At 38.0% G+C, this 14413-nt stretch overlaps 1 protein-coding gene across 1 annotated transcript; it reads right to left on the reverse strand.

The window, feature by feature from the left end:
- Positions 1-977: 977 nt before the first annotated feature.
- LOC131271234 (exostosin-1) lies at positions 978-12530 on the reverse strand. Its single transcript, XM_058272634.1, has 11 exons — positions 12054-12530; positions 9391-10499; positions 8646-8798; positions 6206-6280; positions 5738-5864; positions 5548-5667; positions 4768-5022; positions 4397-4684; positions 4080-4324; positions 3885-3956; positions 978-3373 (listed from the first exon to the last, which is right to left on the reverse strand). Exons 2-11 carry the CDS (start codon positions 10257-10259, stop codon positions 3265-3267), a joined length of 2313 nt encoding a protein of 770 aa, XP_058128617.1. The 5' UTR covers positions 10260-10499; positions 12054-12530; the 3' UTR covers positions 978-3264.
- Positions 12531-14413: the final 1883 nt, after the last annotated feature.

Consider the following 14413-nt stretch of genomic DNA (forward strand, 5'->3'; position numbering starts at 1 on the left):
GTTTTAGAATAATGAATTTGTACGGTCTGGTCATATTCATGTTTTTCGGCATTCCTGCTTCTCCTGATCAGTTACTTAGTTCCTGGCAATCGGCCTAGTATCCGCCATTCTTTTTTTTCCTCTTCGACTGTGAGAATTTACACCGGTACGGCTATTAAATCCAGCCTCCTGGGCTTTCGCAAGTTATCCTGGTGATGTAGACCTCTAGGTGGTTAAGGACCGGGAACTAAGGCCTTATATCCCTGGTATCTGCTGTACCTAGCACCAACATTTAATGTTTACCACTTATACTACTAACACTAAGGCAAGGCACATGGAATAAATCCATGCAAACTTATTGTTCCGATTCTTCCAGCCACCCGGACAACGGCTAAAAGATAGGATATGAAGAAGAAGAAGGGGTGATCGGCTTAAATCGTCGATAAAATTGCACACTTGACCACAATACATTGTCTATGTCGTTGAATCCGTTGCTACAGCTGCATGCTTTGCTATCTACTCCTCCTATGGGATAGAATGAGGTCAAACGGCTCAAAGCCTCTATAAACCATTATTTCTATCAAGATTATCCGCATCCCATAACTCCTGCTATCGAGAGAGACAGAGCTTTTGCGGATCCTGGTGGAACTCGTGAGGGGGAATAGACCTTTCAAAAATTAAATCGGATGGGGCTTCATGCAGCCACTGTCCAAAGTGAACAGCTAATCTATTTTTCGCATAGCCAGTATCTCCTTCATTTTTTATTGATTGAAATATCCAACCTTTAGTGCAGTACAGCTTACGGCATAGCTTACTTATATAAGTATGTTCCATGTATGGAGTATGTTCGCCATATTGCTGAAGTGAGTGGTTGTGACAAGTGAGAAAAAGGATGATCAAACTCAACATATTCCCAGTTGAAAGTTAGCAGACGTACTATTATTTCTCAAAACGGAAGGAAATTTATTAGATTTATCCAGCGGTATATTTTGAAGAAACAAACACGGTGACTATGTCTAAAAAGTAGCACGCCCATATTCAAAACTAGTGATAGTTTTATTTAACAAAATTCCATCTAAAATTATGATTGTTGTGTATCCGCTGTGTATCAAAACTTCACTTCCAACGCAACCAATATCTTAACTCCACCCTTTATTTAGTTTCTGTGCACATTATTTTTAGAAGATTTTGCTGAACGGAAATTCCGAGACGCGTTCCGACACTTAATAATTTTAAATATTTCGTTTTATATTTTTTAAACGCTATACAGAAGCAGTAATAAATATTCAAATTATGTACATCGTTATTTCACAATAAAAAAATATTTCTTTGCTATGTTTGAATTTCTAAAACTTAATTGCAATCCACCATTCTAAAATCTAGATATCTAAAAATGTAGAAACTTAACACATGGCTTCAGTTTGTTAGACCTAAACTATAAGATTGTGCGTTACCATATGTAGGTCATGTTTAGTAAACCGCACAAACGCATTTGACAGATATAGAAACACAATGATCCGATGGTGCGCTCTTAACTATTACGATTGCTTTCATATGCAATTCAGTCGCTGCATTCATTGTCAGCCCAGCTGACTACTTTCTCTTAGACAGCTACAGTGCTGGCAATTTACTAAAAAAACGTTGTCCTTTAATTCTATAGCACGCAAATAAATCAGTCATAAAAAATATTGTTTCAAGAATGTAACCTTTTGCTGCCATTTCTGTTATCAGCTGCAGTTTTTATGATATTTTATTTTACCTTTTAATGTACTTTGTTCAATGTGACCCTACATATTTAACAATTTGTAATATAATTTTCCTACTTACGCGCTAACATGCTAAAACGCTGGATGGGTTATCCATTCCACCTTTGGGAGGCTTTCTTATTGTATTGTTTCGTTAATATTTTACGTTACGTTATCGAAAACTTATCTAACTGATCAAAATGACATAGCTTTTGCGTCGCATTATTTCTTGCTTTTTTCCGTCAGATGGCAATTTAAGTGCAATCTCTTTTGTTACAGCTTTATACATTGTTGTATGTTTCCAATTTCAGACTAGCTACTCAGAATGCATCATTTTATGCTGCAACTGACTTTAACTTGTGTAACACTAAAGGCTGGATTTTTGGACCATGCTAGAGGCACCCTAGATTACATGAACCGTTCATTTTCGAAATTGATTTGAAGTATGAAATTTTGGAAATAAAATAATAATGAACTTTTTAATCGTCACAATGGGGACGGTAAATTATTTAATACAGTAGTTTATTTAAAAAGGAATGATATTATCGGATAACACACCGAATGAAAGCGGTTTGTTTTAAAAAAAGTTAATTGGCGAGTTTTAACAAATTGCATTGCGAAACTCAACGACAATCGTTGTCAGTACCGAATTTAACTATTTTCGGTCATCCCTTATCGTTGGTTGCAGGTGCTTTAGTGAACATCTTCGTCTTCTTCTTGGCGTAACGACCTTGTTTGGTCATGTCTGCCCGTTAAGGGCTTACGAGACTTTTACCCTATGTGTATGTGGATAGTCAGTCCTCTCGTACAGAGGAGGGTCCGGTCTCGGTTGGGATTCGAACCCACGCTCTCTCTGAAGCAAACACAGTCATGAATTGTTTAACATGTTGGTGTATCGATCCAGCAACGTTAAAACTATTAGAACTTGATAAAAAACACGAAAAAACTTATTTATGTTTAAATTATACTGAACATTTTCATTTCAATCTTTTGAAAAAATGAACGGTATAGGTGCACTAACTAAGCTTACCACTAAGAGCGTGTATATGCACATCTTACTCTTGTCCCGGAAAGCTGATCAGAAAAATCAAACAATATAGCATTGTTTGGGATTATTCGGAATTGTTTTTTACCTACGATGTTCAAGACGAACAAGAAACAATTATTGGTAAAATTACTACACGTGCCCGCTAGTATCAATTAAAGTAAATTAGACTGGTTACTGAGATGCTTCTTTTTTCATGTTTATCTATTATGTTGCTCTATACTTTTGTAGAACTTTATCGGAGGCTTTCCACCCATAAGGTAAGTGTACCATAGGTAAGGTATTTTCATTGGTTTTGTGAAAAAAAAAACTTCTGTAAAATCAGGTCGACACCAAAACAATAACGCAATAGTAAACTGATAATTTGTTTTACAACAGGAATTGACAATGCTGTACAAAGTTTACGACAACTGGATCGGATCGTGCTATTCTTACGATACGTATCACGAAAAGACAGAAGATTGTACAAATAGATTAATAGACGTACAAATATCGCTAGCTACCGACCAGTTCGATCTGACGATACTTTTTTCTCAAGTTAGATACCGAATCTCGATACAATACTGGATCTAAACGCAAGTTGGAGCGCAGCAGAGGCATGTACCTGCAAAGATAAAAAATAGTGATAAAATAATAATCTTGACTTGACTGTTACAGTAGATTACAAAGTTACATAGTTCATTATAGAAATTCCTACATAATTCATATTTTATATTTTATATTTACAAGACACGTTTTTCCCGAGTTTTAGCTATATGTTCAATTCATCGGACGCCTGCGAATTCGTGTTTAACAATCGTGTTTATGCCGAAACATGTGGTCGCAAAATTCCCCATTAAGTCGTTCATGATTTGTGACTGTAAATTTCTACACACTTTTTGTATCCACTTCAACAACAGGAAAACGGATTTATTTTTAAATTTGTAATTTTCTTCAAAACAAATTGTGAGACAGCTAAGAACCATCCTACCGCGATTCATTAGGAATTTACTTATCATAATTGGATGGTTTTATAAGGAAGAAATTAAGATTGACTGTGAAGAAATTTAAAAAAAAATCTCTTCCCAATGATTCATCTGTTAGGGTGTAACATCAATTTTTGAGTAGTTACATACCCAAATACAGCCGCGAATGTATTGAGACAACTCTGTCGTTGTATGAAATGGTCAGGATCATTCCATGGAGACCTGTAATTGAGAAATATTGCAAAGAATTTATGACCAAACACTTTCTCACGATCGAAAGAGAGCCATTCGTCTCAAGACGGTCGAAATCTTTATAATTAAACCAAAAAAATAACTGGGACGTACCTTCCACTTTCACGATCTTTGTAGCCTTTTCGTTGTGTAACTTTTACCGGTGGTTTGCGTGTTACGTGTGAAACAAGCAGATTCATAAGAATGTCCTCGCAATTGGACGATTGCTCTACCGTTTTGAGGAGCAAGTATGAAAGCCAGTTCGTGTAGAGATAATTGTAGTATCGGTGATAAAACGCTGCGCCCGTCAGTACTATTGAGTAGTAATTAGTCCATTTCGATGTATAGCCCCAGGCATTCTATTTAATATCGACAAGGAAAAGTAATGCATCAAAGCAAAAGAAAAAACAACTTTTTTTCGTTGGCCTTACCTTGGAATCGTCCCAAAAATGTGCCCTAGCTGGATAGCCTACAATACGATCAGGAAAGTCTCTCCATACCTGGTAGGCAAAGTCCAATTCATCCGTATTCAGAATTGCGTCCTCGTCCAAAGATAGGACGGCATCAGTCTCGATGTGTTCGTGGGGATAGAATCTTTGGGATATGCTCGGTCGATCTTCGCTGGTGCTACCCGATATGATTTGCAATGAAATATGGCCAGTCGATGGCCAACGTTTTCTAGATGGAACGGCCCTATCGGAGGCCCATAGAATTAAAATCTGGAAAAACGTATTTTTTTAATTTAGGATTTTACAAAAACGATATTTTCGTTTGAAGCTAGCACGTTTTGCAGTGAACTTACCTTATCTACGAATTGGCTTTTGGTAATACTTTTGACTAGCTTGTATAAAGCAGTATTTGGTGTAAGCTGCATACCAATCTGTACAAATATGACGGCGGTATAATTCAGTCCGGGCGCTATGCCAAGTGTATCTAACTGAAATGGAAAACGCCTGGGTGTATCTGAGAAGGTAGGAATAGTCAGTAGCGCCCCTGGAGATGAATTCCATATCAGTCCGTTCCGATGTGGATAATCTGGCAGTCTCTCACGGATGATCTTTTGGAAAAAATAGAAACGACGAAGAAAACGTGTATTAAATCAAGTTGTATGTAAGTACAAATTATTATATCATATGTAATGGAGTTCGATTGCGATCAAATTTAGGGTCAGAATTATTTAATGGGGTGAATGTCAAGATAGTCAAGTGTGAACAACATGAGTAAATAATAATTTGTTATGATATTGTTGCTCAAATTTAACACTTTCTTATATTGTTTTTTCTTACGATCATTTAAATCAATAATATCTACGACTGATGATTATCCAGATGTTTATGCAATATTAGGTAATTCTCGACCTCTTTTTTGTTATGACACAATGAAGCCGCGATTTCGATCAAATACAGAACTAATAATCATACGAACAAATTGAGGATCATTTAAATTTGACATTGACATAAAATTGACAACTTGTGAACTGGGTTGTAAGTGGAATGGGTTTTAAATAAATGTTCCTGCAAGCACATCGCCATCAACTGCATGCACCTCACCGTTCAAAAAACTTCAAAAGAATGTAGCATACCTCAAATGTAGTAAAAACTATCTTTTCAATGGAACTGAAGTAACGCTCCCAAAGCACTTGTGTCTGCTGGCGTAAAGCTAAAATGCGACTGACGGAAATTGAGCGTACTATATCCGGAACCTATAAAGCGGAGAAAGATCGTACGTCAGTGTATGAGATGGATGTTATGTCGGAAATTAAACAAACTTACCTGCAGTAACAGTCTTTCGTCGGCCCAAATGGCTGCTTGCTTCCAATCTATTTTTGACTGAAATGGTAATACCCATGAATTTGAAAGTAATACCGGTATGCAACCAGCTTGTAGAGCTTCTAAGAACCTAAAGGAAGGAGAGAAATAAAAAATGTTTCCAATGTGAGTAAACATGTCTATACATAACACTAACACACTCGGTGCAAGTGCAACGTGAGTAGGAAATGGAAGTTAAATGCAGTTCCGCCGCAAGTGGAAAAACTAAAACTTAGTTCTTTATTTACTCTTTATATTTCCCATATGTGTCTCCCTGTTATATCATTTTACCAGAGAAATCTGCAAGCAAAAAATATCCTGTGGTTGTTAGCCTGTTACATTCCGTTGCGCTGCGTACAAGGTTCACGATTAGCAATATCGCTCTAATTAGGGCCCTGATGAACACTCGATCATTTACTCTATTATAATTACCTAAAAGATCCTAAGCGACGCCCTCTGGGTACAAGACAAAACGTAGAATTTTGTAATAGTGTCTCGTAGTCATATCTGCAAAGAAAAAGAACAAATAAAATAAATCGGTAGTAATGCAACAAGGGATGGGCGCTCCTTCCATAAAAATAAATGTTAATGAAACCCATGTTCTTCATAACGTTGGCCCATCCGAGATGATTTTGGGCTTAATGAACCATCAAATGCAGTGGAGTCTCGGGAAATATTTCTATACTTCAAGCAAATTCAATTGAAATTTTGATAGATGGGGCGAATTATTTTTTTAATCCATCCTTGGGTCACTTCCAAATGAGCAGATGTGCCTAAAAGGTGCAATGGTTTCTGGTTTGTTACATGGTATGCTGCCACCTTCTTTTTCATTGATCTTGGTCTACACTAGGTTTCGATGCATAGTTGATGACTGTAGCAATTCAAAAGCTTAGCATTTTATTGTGCATGTAATTTTGGGCCACCATAAATTAGATCAATTATCACACTCATTTCAATTAAAAATGCGTAGCCTTTTTTATAACGTTGATATCGATTTATTCTAGTAAAATGCTAAATTTGTGAGCGATTGAATCAATATTTTTCGAGAAAATCGTTAAAATCTACGAAGCTGTCACCTTTTCAACCCATCATGCTGTAAGCAGAGAGTTCCCCCAGCTTGAAATATAAGCAACCATTCCATAAAAAATCGGAAGTAATGTTTTTCTTAAGCTTTGAATGTTTTGGGGAATTATCAAAACGTTACTTGATTTGAGCTCGAAATATAATTTTAATTTCGATGTAAAAGATCTCTGAGAAGAGAAAATCTGTTTCGGACTACAACGAAATTTCTATGCATTCTGACACTGACAGCTGATTAAGTCAGAAACTTTCTAAGCGAAAATACGATGATCCTGAAAAAAGGGGATATTAAAATTTCAAATCAAACATTTCATCGAAACTTATTTAACAATGGCAGTTTCTAAATTATTTTAAAGATTTAATCCATAAAACACATAAAATAGGCATTTTTTATGTGGTTCAAAACCTGTACAAAGGTGGGCCAAAATAGCGACAAAAAGTGTGTTCGAGAATTGACAATTTTTCAGTGAAACCATCGAATAAACTTAGAAAGTGTTAGTGATTTGTTAGATAGCTACTCTGCTTTTCATACCAAGTTTAACGTTATATGGTCGATACAATGAGTGCAACGATTTCTATTGGTGGGACCCTCCAAAATTGGATACTTTGAGGCCGCTAATAAATAGACGGGGCGCGTCCGACGCGTCCACGACATTTTGAACGCGCGTCACCAGCTTAAAGAAACTTTTTTTATATTTAAGAAGAAAAACTCATTCTTTCTTAGCGTGGCAAGTGTGATGTGTGTTTTTATACAACATCCACTCAACGAATTAATTATAACTGAATATTTATATTGAAACGTTGACGGACGCGCTAGCTCGAAGCAACTCTGCGTCCCGGCAGGTAGCGCGTGCCGAAAGTGACCTAAAAGATATCAGTTTGACAGATTGTAGATCATATTCGGGACACGAACGCGTCTGACGCGCCCCTTCTATTTTCGGCCTAACGAGCATCCAGGAAAGTGAGGTGAAACTGCAAATTTGGTATCTTTCATCAACAGAACAAGGAATTGAGTCGTTCGAAATATGTTCTGGAGGAAGGCTGCGCATAAGGCAGACCAACACACTTAATTTCCTATTTCGCGAAGATTTTGGTGCAGATCTCCCACTAGGATGCAAGTATGTTTGTAAACACTTTTTCAACATACTGTCACAACAATGGCGGAGCCGAAAATAGCTTTGACCCGACCTGTCTTTCGATTGATCTTATTTTACCCTATTTGACTAGTAGCGATGACGAGTAGTGTTGTGCCTTATGAATCTTTTGGCGACCTTACACCTAAGATTCATTCGAATGGATTCATAAATCTTCAAACGTTGATGAATGTTGTGAAACCTTAATGAATCTTTCATAGATCTTTCTCGAATCTCCACGATTCTTGCATTGGTGTAGATCAGGGGTCTCCCAACTACGGCCCGCGAGACCCTCTCCTCCTTGGGTATATGTGGTCCAATGGTACGGTTATTCCACCCAATGCGGCCCGCGTTAAAAAAAGTTTGGAGACCTCTGGTGTAGATCATACGACAAATAAGGGGTATCTTAACCCATTTTGTGCTCATCACATTTCATCAGTTGATGTATTTTTGGGATTCATGAATCTCTCATCTTTTGATGAATCTTCATGAATCTCTAAAATGCCAATAGCCTGAGTCTGAATTACACAGCTCTATAACGGGTTTACAAACTCTGTATTAATATTAAATTGATTTCATAGATCAATCAAACATGGCGTTCAGCTAGTTGGGCTCAAAAAATTCAAAAAGATCTTATCTTTAGGAAACCCTATCTTTACCTGTCATACTCTCGATTATCTTCATCACATCGAGCATCCTGTAGGTCACGCCAACTTTTTCCATGCTTGCATGTTGTAACTAACACCAAATCTCTGGCATTGTGTAAATGGAATAACGAGTTGCGTGTTTCAGAACCAATTCCATGAACATATCTGTGAATGATAAAGACGCAAAAAATACATATTCCATGTTAGTGTGTATAATTATTTTAAAAATTGCAACTTTTTCTTTAATACTGGTTAATTTAACAAACATATTTGAAAGAACATTTATGAACATTGGGTACAACAGGATCATTTTAGCATTCAATGGTTCAGCATTCAATGGCAAACCGTTTTCTTGTCTTAGTATGACTTTACTAACAGAGCCGAGACCACTTCGAGGATAAAGGCATAATTGTGTTGTTTTACTGTCATTCGTGCCTAGAAATTTACCGTGAAACGTTCACCGGGCTCACCCCGGGCAAGGGGTTTAATCAAGTGGGGGTTGCAGTAATTTGCTCATTTTCATGTCGAAATTTATATAGAATAACGAATCGGTAAATAAATCGCCACTTTGACACAAAATTTCTAGATCATAGCAGAAGAAGTCAGGCATGGCATAAGGGATTTCGTTTTTCAAGAAGGTAAACCCGTTTTTTTGGTTTTGGCAAACATCTTTCATACTGAATGGTGAGTTAATAAATAAAGTTAAGTCTAAATCACGACAGCTATAAAACTAATTTAAATCTCGCAAAATACTTACCTCTTTCCTTTAAATGCTAACAGATACTTTTTGTTAGCGGGAAAGTTATTGGTCAACACAAAACCTGTGTTACCACCGCGCAGGGGAAACTGTTTGTGAAACAACGGAATACTGACGTCGAATCCAGGACGTAATGACTGCACACTCATGCTTGCTTTAGCCAATATTGCTTGGCCTGGATCGAAGCCAAGTCCATTTTCATTGTAATCAGGCCATGTACCAGAGTACAGGTTGAAGATGATATGATTTCGTCCATTATTCCAATACGGCAGACGTTGAAGGCGGGAGGGGACGTTGCGAACAAAATCTTCACTTAAAGAATCACGGTCCAATGTGTCGATGCCGAGAACGAATAGACATGCTTGTTCCGGATCAGTTGTATAGTATCGACTTTCTTGTATGGCTGAGATGATTTTTTGATAATTTTGACTGATCGGTGGAGGAGCTCCGAGCGAATTCAAAGGTTCCGGTGGGTACACATAAACGAGGAAATTCTTATTATCACATTTGCTAAAGTCGAAGCAAGTTTCCATCCGACAAGCTTCAACTGCTACATCGTTAGATGTCCCTCCACGTGAACCACCTACGTGAAACGATGGAAGAACTGCACTATTACGATTTCTGAACTCATAGGTTGGACTAACGTGCAAATCGTCGTCTGGTGCTAGCGAATCTTCAGTAACATCGGAGCTTTTGTATTGGTAATGCAACTGATGATAGCAGGGCAATGTGTCGGGATTCTTGTGCACTCGTATGCGGAATACTTTTTGCAACCATTTCAGCCTGTAGCCCCCGAGGTAACAGTATACAAGGAAAGCGCAACAGATGATGACAAGGATATATCGTTTTTTGGCCTGCATTTTTCGCATTTGTTGCTGTTGTGCCGCCGATTGGCAACAACGGGATGAATCGACCAATACACTCCACAGTTGTGCTAACGACTGTTGCCTTCTGGTCTAAGACAACCCCTTCCGCATATACTATCATTCGAGTAAAATTTCCTTGCACAACAATGGTACTTTATTGACATGTTGTTTGTTGAGACTGCCTCCGATTGCAAATGCTGGATAATGTTTTTGTCAACGTCGTTGCTACTGGAAACATCAGTCCTAAAATTAAATTAGACAAATAGGAATTAGAGAAAAGAAACAGCAACAAACGAGAACGAAAAAAAAATACATTGTTGCAAAATAATGGCATTAATTTTCAGATGATTTTTAGGCACGATGCAGCCAAGAAAAGAGATTGATTCAAAACATGATTTTTTCTCGTCGTTCAACTGAATTAGCATCAGCAATATTTTTTAAGTAAATATGAAAACCATTAACCATTCTAATGACAAACAAACTTTTTAACGAACTAGTAAATCTTTATTAGTTACTCCATTTTACAAAGCAGACAGTTTGAAAAGAGATGATTTTAAATATTAAAAATTTGTTTGGAGCGCAAAAAAAATTGTTAGAGTGACTATCTCGACGTGGAGGAATGTAAGCCACCCTAAAGGTGGCACGTAATCGATAATTGGTGTTTTTATGCGAGGAAAGACTGGACAGAGCTTCCACGAAAATCAATGTCTGAATTAATACTGGATAGTATAAATTAACATACAGTATTCAAGCTTTATATGCAAGATGCATGCTGTCCGGCTTTACGACCTCTAACGGAATTGAATTAATTTGGTAATTTACCAAATAAATTCCATTATGGGTAGCCCTCTTGAAACACAAAGGAATGATTTGCTATTTGGCAAAAGATATAGCCGCGTTCACGATGATATTTATTGTGAAACACTAATTCAAATAAAATCACATATGTTCTGAATCAATTGCTAATTTTAAACTTTTCATGTCTACATCATGATGACATGTTGTCAAAACGATGCAGCTTTTAGATCGGTCAGTTTGGTTTTATAATATTTTTTTTTTAATGCGAATTCGTCGCAATCTTCTCATCACACATTGCGATAAAATTTTCGTTAGATTCTTTAATATAATAAAAAAAATCTATCCGAGCTGATGTTTTCATTGAACCAAAACTAAAATCCTTGGGAAGTAACTGTTCAGTTAATTTTTGAAGTTCTTTTTCGTACGCACGCAACCCCAATCCTCGCGAAACAAATGAAACAATTATTTTTTAACGTAGTTCTGGACATTCAAACAAAAGCAATTCTTTTAAGCAAAATTGATAAAAATCAAAACAAAATTCAAAAGGAACAAAATATTATCAAATCGTAAAACACCTAAGTTGTCGGTCAAGGGTTTGGAACACCTGAAGGCCCAACCCATGATTTATTGTAAAGAATTTTATTAATATTCTTATATTAATAAAATAACCTGCTGATAATCCAAGAGGCACTTAAAATGTATGTATAAATCAAGCAAAGGACCACCAAAACATAAAATCCGAAATTCATAGTACCACATGACATCAAACTTGATAAACACTTTTCATTCATACTTGTGCCGGATACTTGTTTGCTTATTGGGGGCTGCTACTATTATACTAGACTATAGTGTTTTGCAATGATCCTTTTCGTCCAATTGACTACGCACTTGCAGAAGAATAGCAAATTTATATTGGATTAATGTAATTTAATAGGCTTATACAGCCTTAATTGCTAAAGTTGCAAAACAAATCGACACTGAATCTAACATCCAACCTACCTCGTTCGTATACACAGTACACTTCCATGTAAACCATTTGTTTGCGTATCTTGCAGCTTCTCCGATTCGTGTAGAAATATTGATTTTTTGCTTGTCCCGCTTACAGGATTGATAACTTCGAAAGCTTAGCTCACATCAAAGATTGTTTATATTCCGCGATAGGCTATTCGTTGAGCTGACTTAGTATATGTTAATTCTTCCTTGACACATATTACATATTGAGTTTTTAGCACGATGAAAATCTCTAATTTAGTTTACGTGAACAAACACTACAACAAATCATAGGACAATATTTTGAACACAGCATCAACATATTAAGCGCTTCATTGCCATTCTACACTTGTTCGGATCATAGTTTTAACAGCAAAAAACTTTCCCAGTTACTATACAGGAGGATGATTGCTTTTTGCACGACAAACATCTCAAAATAGGCTGATGAAGAGGCTGGAAAAGACGACACTCAGAAAATGCTTATTGTACGTGTTGCGATTTTAGGCAACTGACAGAGAATATGACGTACCGACACAGCTTAAGCACAAGATCGTTAAAAAGAAAGGTCAGTGCAAAGCCAGTCTGCATTGCTTTGACAATTAGTTTGAAAAGTGCTTACAAACATTCTTGCACTATGTAGGAGATCTTCGCAAGAATCCTTGCGGGATGTCGCGCGAATCGCGCTAGGTTTTTTTGCATGGAGTTCTGTGCCTACGCGACGGTGCAGTCTGGAAAGCGTGTTAGATGAAAGCCACAACTCCGAGTTTATAAAGTCCAACTTTGTTGACAGATTAAATCGGATGCGTCCATCGTACGATAAAATCATGCGAAGCTTGCAGCTATCAAATCCCATACCACCCCGCTACACGAGCCGCAAACTCCAAGCGAAAACTCAAAAACCGTATAAGTTTACGTCAAAATCTTTGCGGTTCGTGTAGCCGCGTTCTGCGGTACCAATGCTGTCGCCAGTCATGATCTCCGCCAGCCAATGACAAAATATTACCGTAGCACGTAAATTTATCACCGTATGTTCGTTTTTGAGATTTGTTATGTTCACATTTATTTATTTTTTATCTTCTTCTTCTCGCGCATTTGAGTTTGCGGTAGCTGCCAAAAACTTTGCGGGTACAGTTTTCAGCTCACGGAGCTGAAAAGTTTTTGACGTAAACTTTTCGGTTGTTCCCCTCTTTGCACCGCTAACTTTTTGAGTTTGCGGCTCGTGTAGCGGGGCTCATACATTTTCGTCTGTCAAAAGTTGACGCGGTAAAGCACACACGCTTTCCAGACCGCACCGTCGCGTAATGCGACGTTGCCTGACACTCGGGGTCCACACTACAGCGCGACTTCGCCTGACAGGAGCTGAACTCCATATAAAAAACACCTTGCGCGATGTCGCGCGAATGGCGCTAGGTTTTTTTTGCATGGAGTTCAGCGCCTGTCAGGCGACGTCGCGTTACGCGACGGTGCAGTCTGGAAAGCGTGACAGGCGCTGAACTCCATGCAAAAAAAAACCTAGCGCGATTCGCGCGATATCGCGCAAGGTTTTTTTTATATGGAGTTCAGCTCCTGTCAGGCGAGGTCGCGCTGTAGTGTGGACCCCGAGACAGACACCAGCCTCGGTATTACGCTTTCTAGACTGCACCGTCGCGTAACTGTTCATCTCCACATAGCGAACTCATAGGAAACTCTGCCCGGTTGACGAAAAATGTCAGCTCATCCTGGTTTTGGGTCCCCGCATCCAAAAATCTGTACTTCTCCCCCCCTCAACTCTATGATTAGATATGAGAATGTGTGCGTTGGTCGTTTTCTTAACACTCTTGCACACCTGAGCAATGCCTGCCAAGGTAATACCAAAGCAATACTTGACAACCTCTGTTTTTCTGTCAGAATAGCTTACCTTGGCATTGCTCATGTGTGAAGTATCAGCGCAAGTTGTCGACAAGTTGGCGACGACAACATTGTTTTAAATTTCATTCTATACTCGTTTTTACATTAAAAATAAACAACACCAGTTGTGTTTGAATGCGAATGGTTGTTTACGCTTGGTATACTGGTTTGTTTACTATTTCTGTACTAGGTAATATTGAATTGTCAAACATTGGCGAGGTTGCAACCAAAACTTTTTGGTTGAGCAAGATTTGGTTGCAAATTTTTACGACAGATGGCGATACCATAGAATCTGCATATTGGCAGTGAAAGTTGGCGCCAACATTGGCAATGTGTGCAAGAACTTTTAGGGAGAGAGAGGGTGCGAATGCTGTCTATGCAAGTTACGTCTCGTCTGTCGGTGCACGTCTTTATTCTTCCACAGCCCGAACAATAAGGGCGATCGTTTCCGTCTAACCCATGGTGTTGCAACTGCAACGAGA

This window comes from Anopheles coustani, unplaced genomic scaffold, assembly GCF_943734705.1.
Source record: "Anopheles coustani unplaced genomic scaffold, idAnoCousDA_361_x.2 scaffold_12_ctg1, whole genome shotgun sequence".
Classification (NCBI taxonomy): Eukaryota; Metazoa; Arthropoda; class Insecta; order Diptera; family Culicidae; genus Anopheles; species Anopheles coustani.

Excerpts from the sequence above, each read along its gene's own strand:
- LOC131271234 (XM_058272634.1), bottom strand. The coding sequence starts at position 10,259 with ATGCGAAAAATGCAGGCCAAAAAACGATATATCCTTGTCATCATCTGT. Across the intron at positions 5,668-5,737 it reads ACGAAAGACTGTTACTGCAG|GTTCCGGATATAGTACGCTC; the intron begins GTAAGTTTGTTT and ends TCCGCTTTATAG. Across the intron at positions 3,957-4,079 it reads AAAGATCGTGAAAGTGGAAG|GTCTCCATGGAATGATCCTG; the intron begins GTACGTCCCAGT and ends TCTCAATTACAG.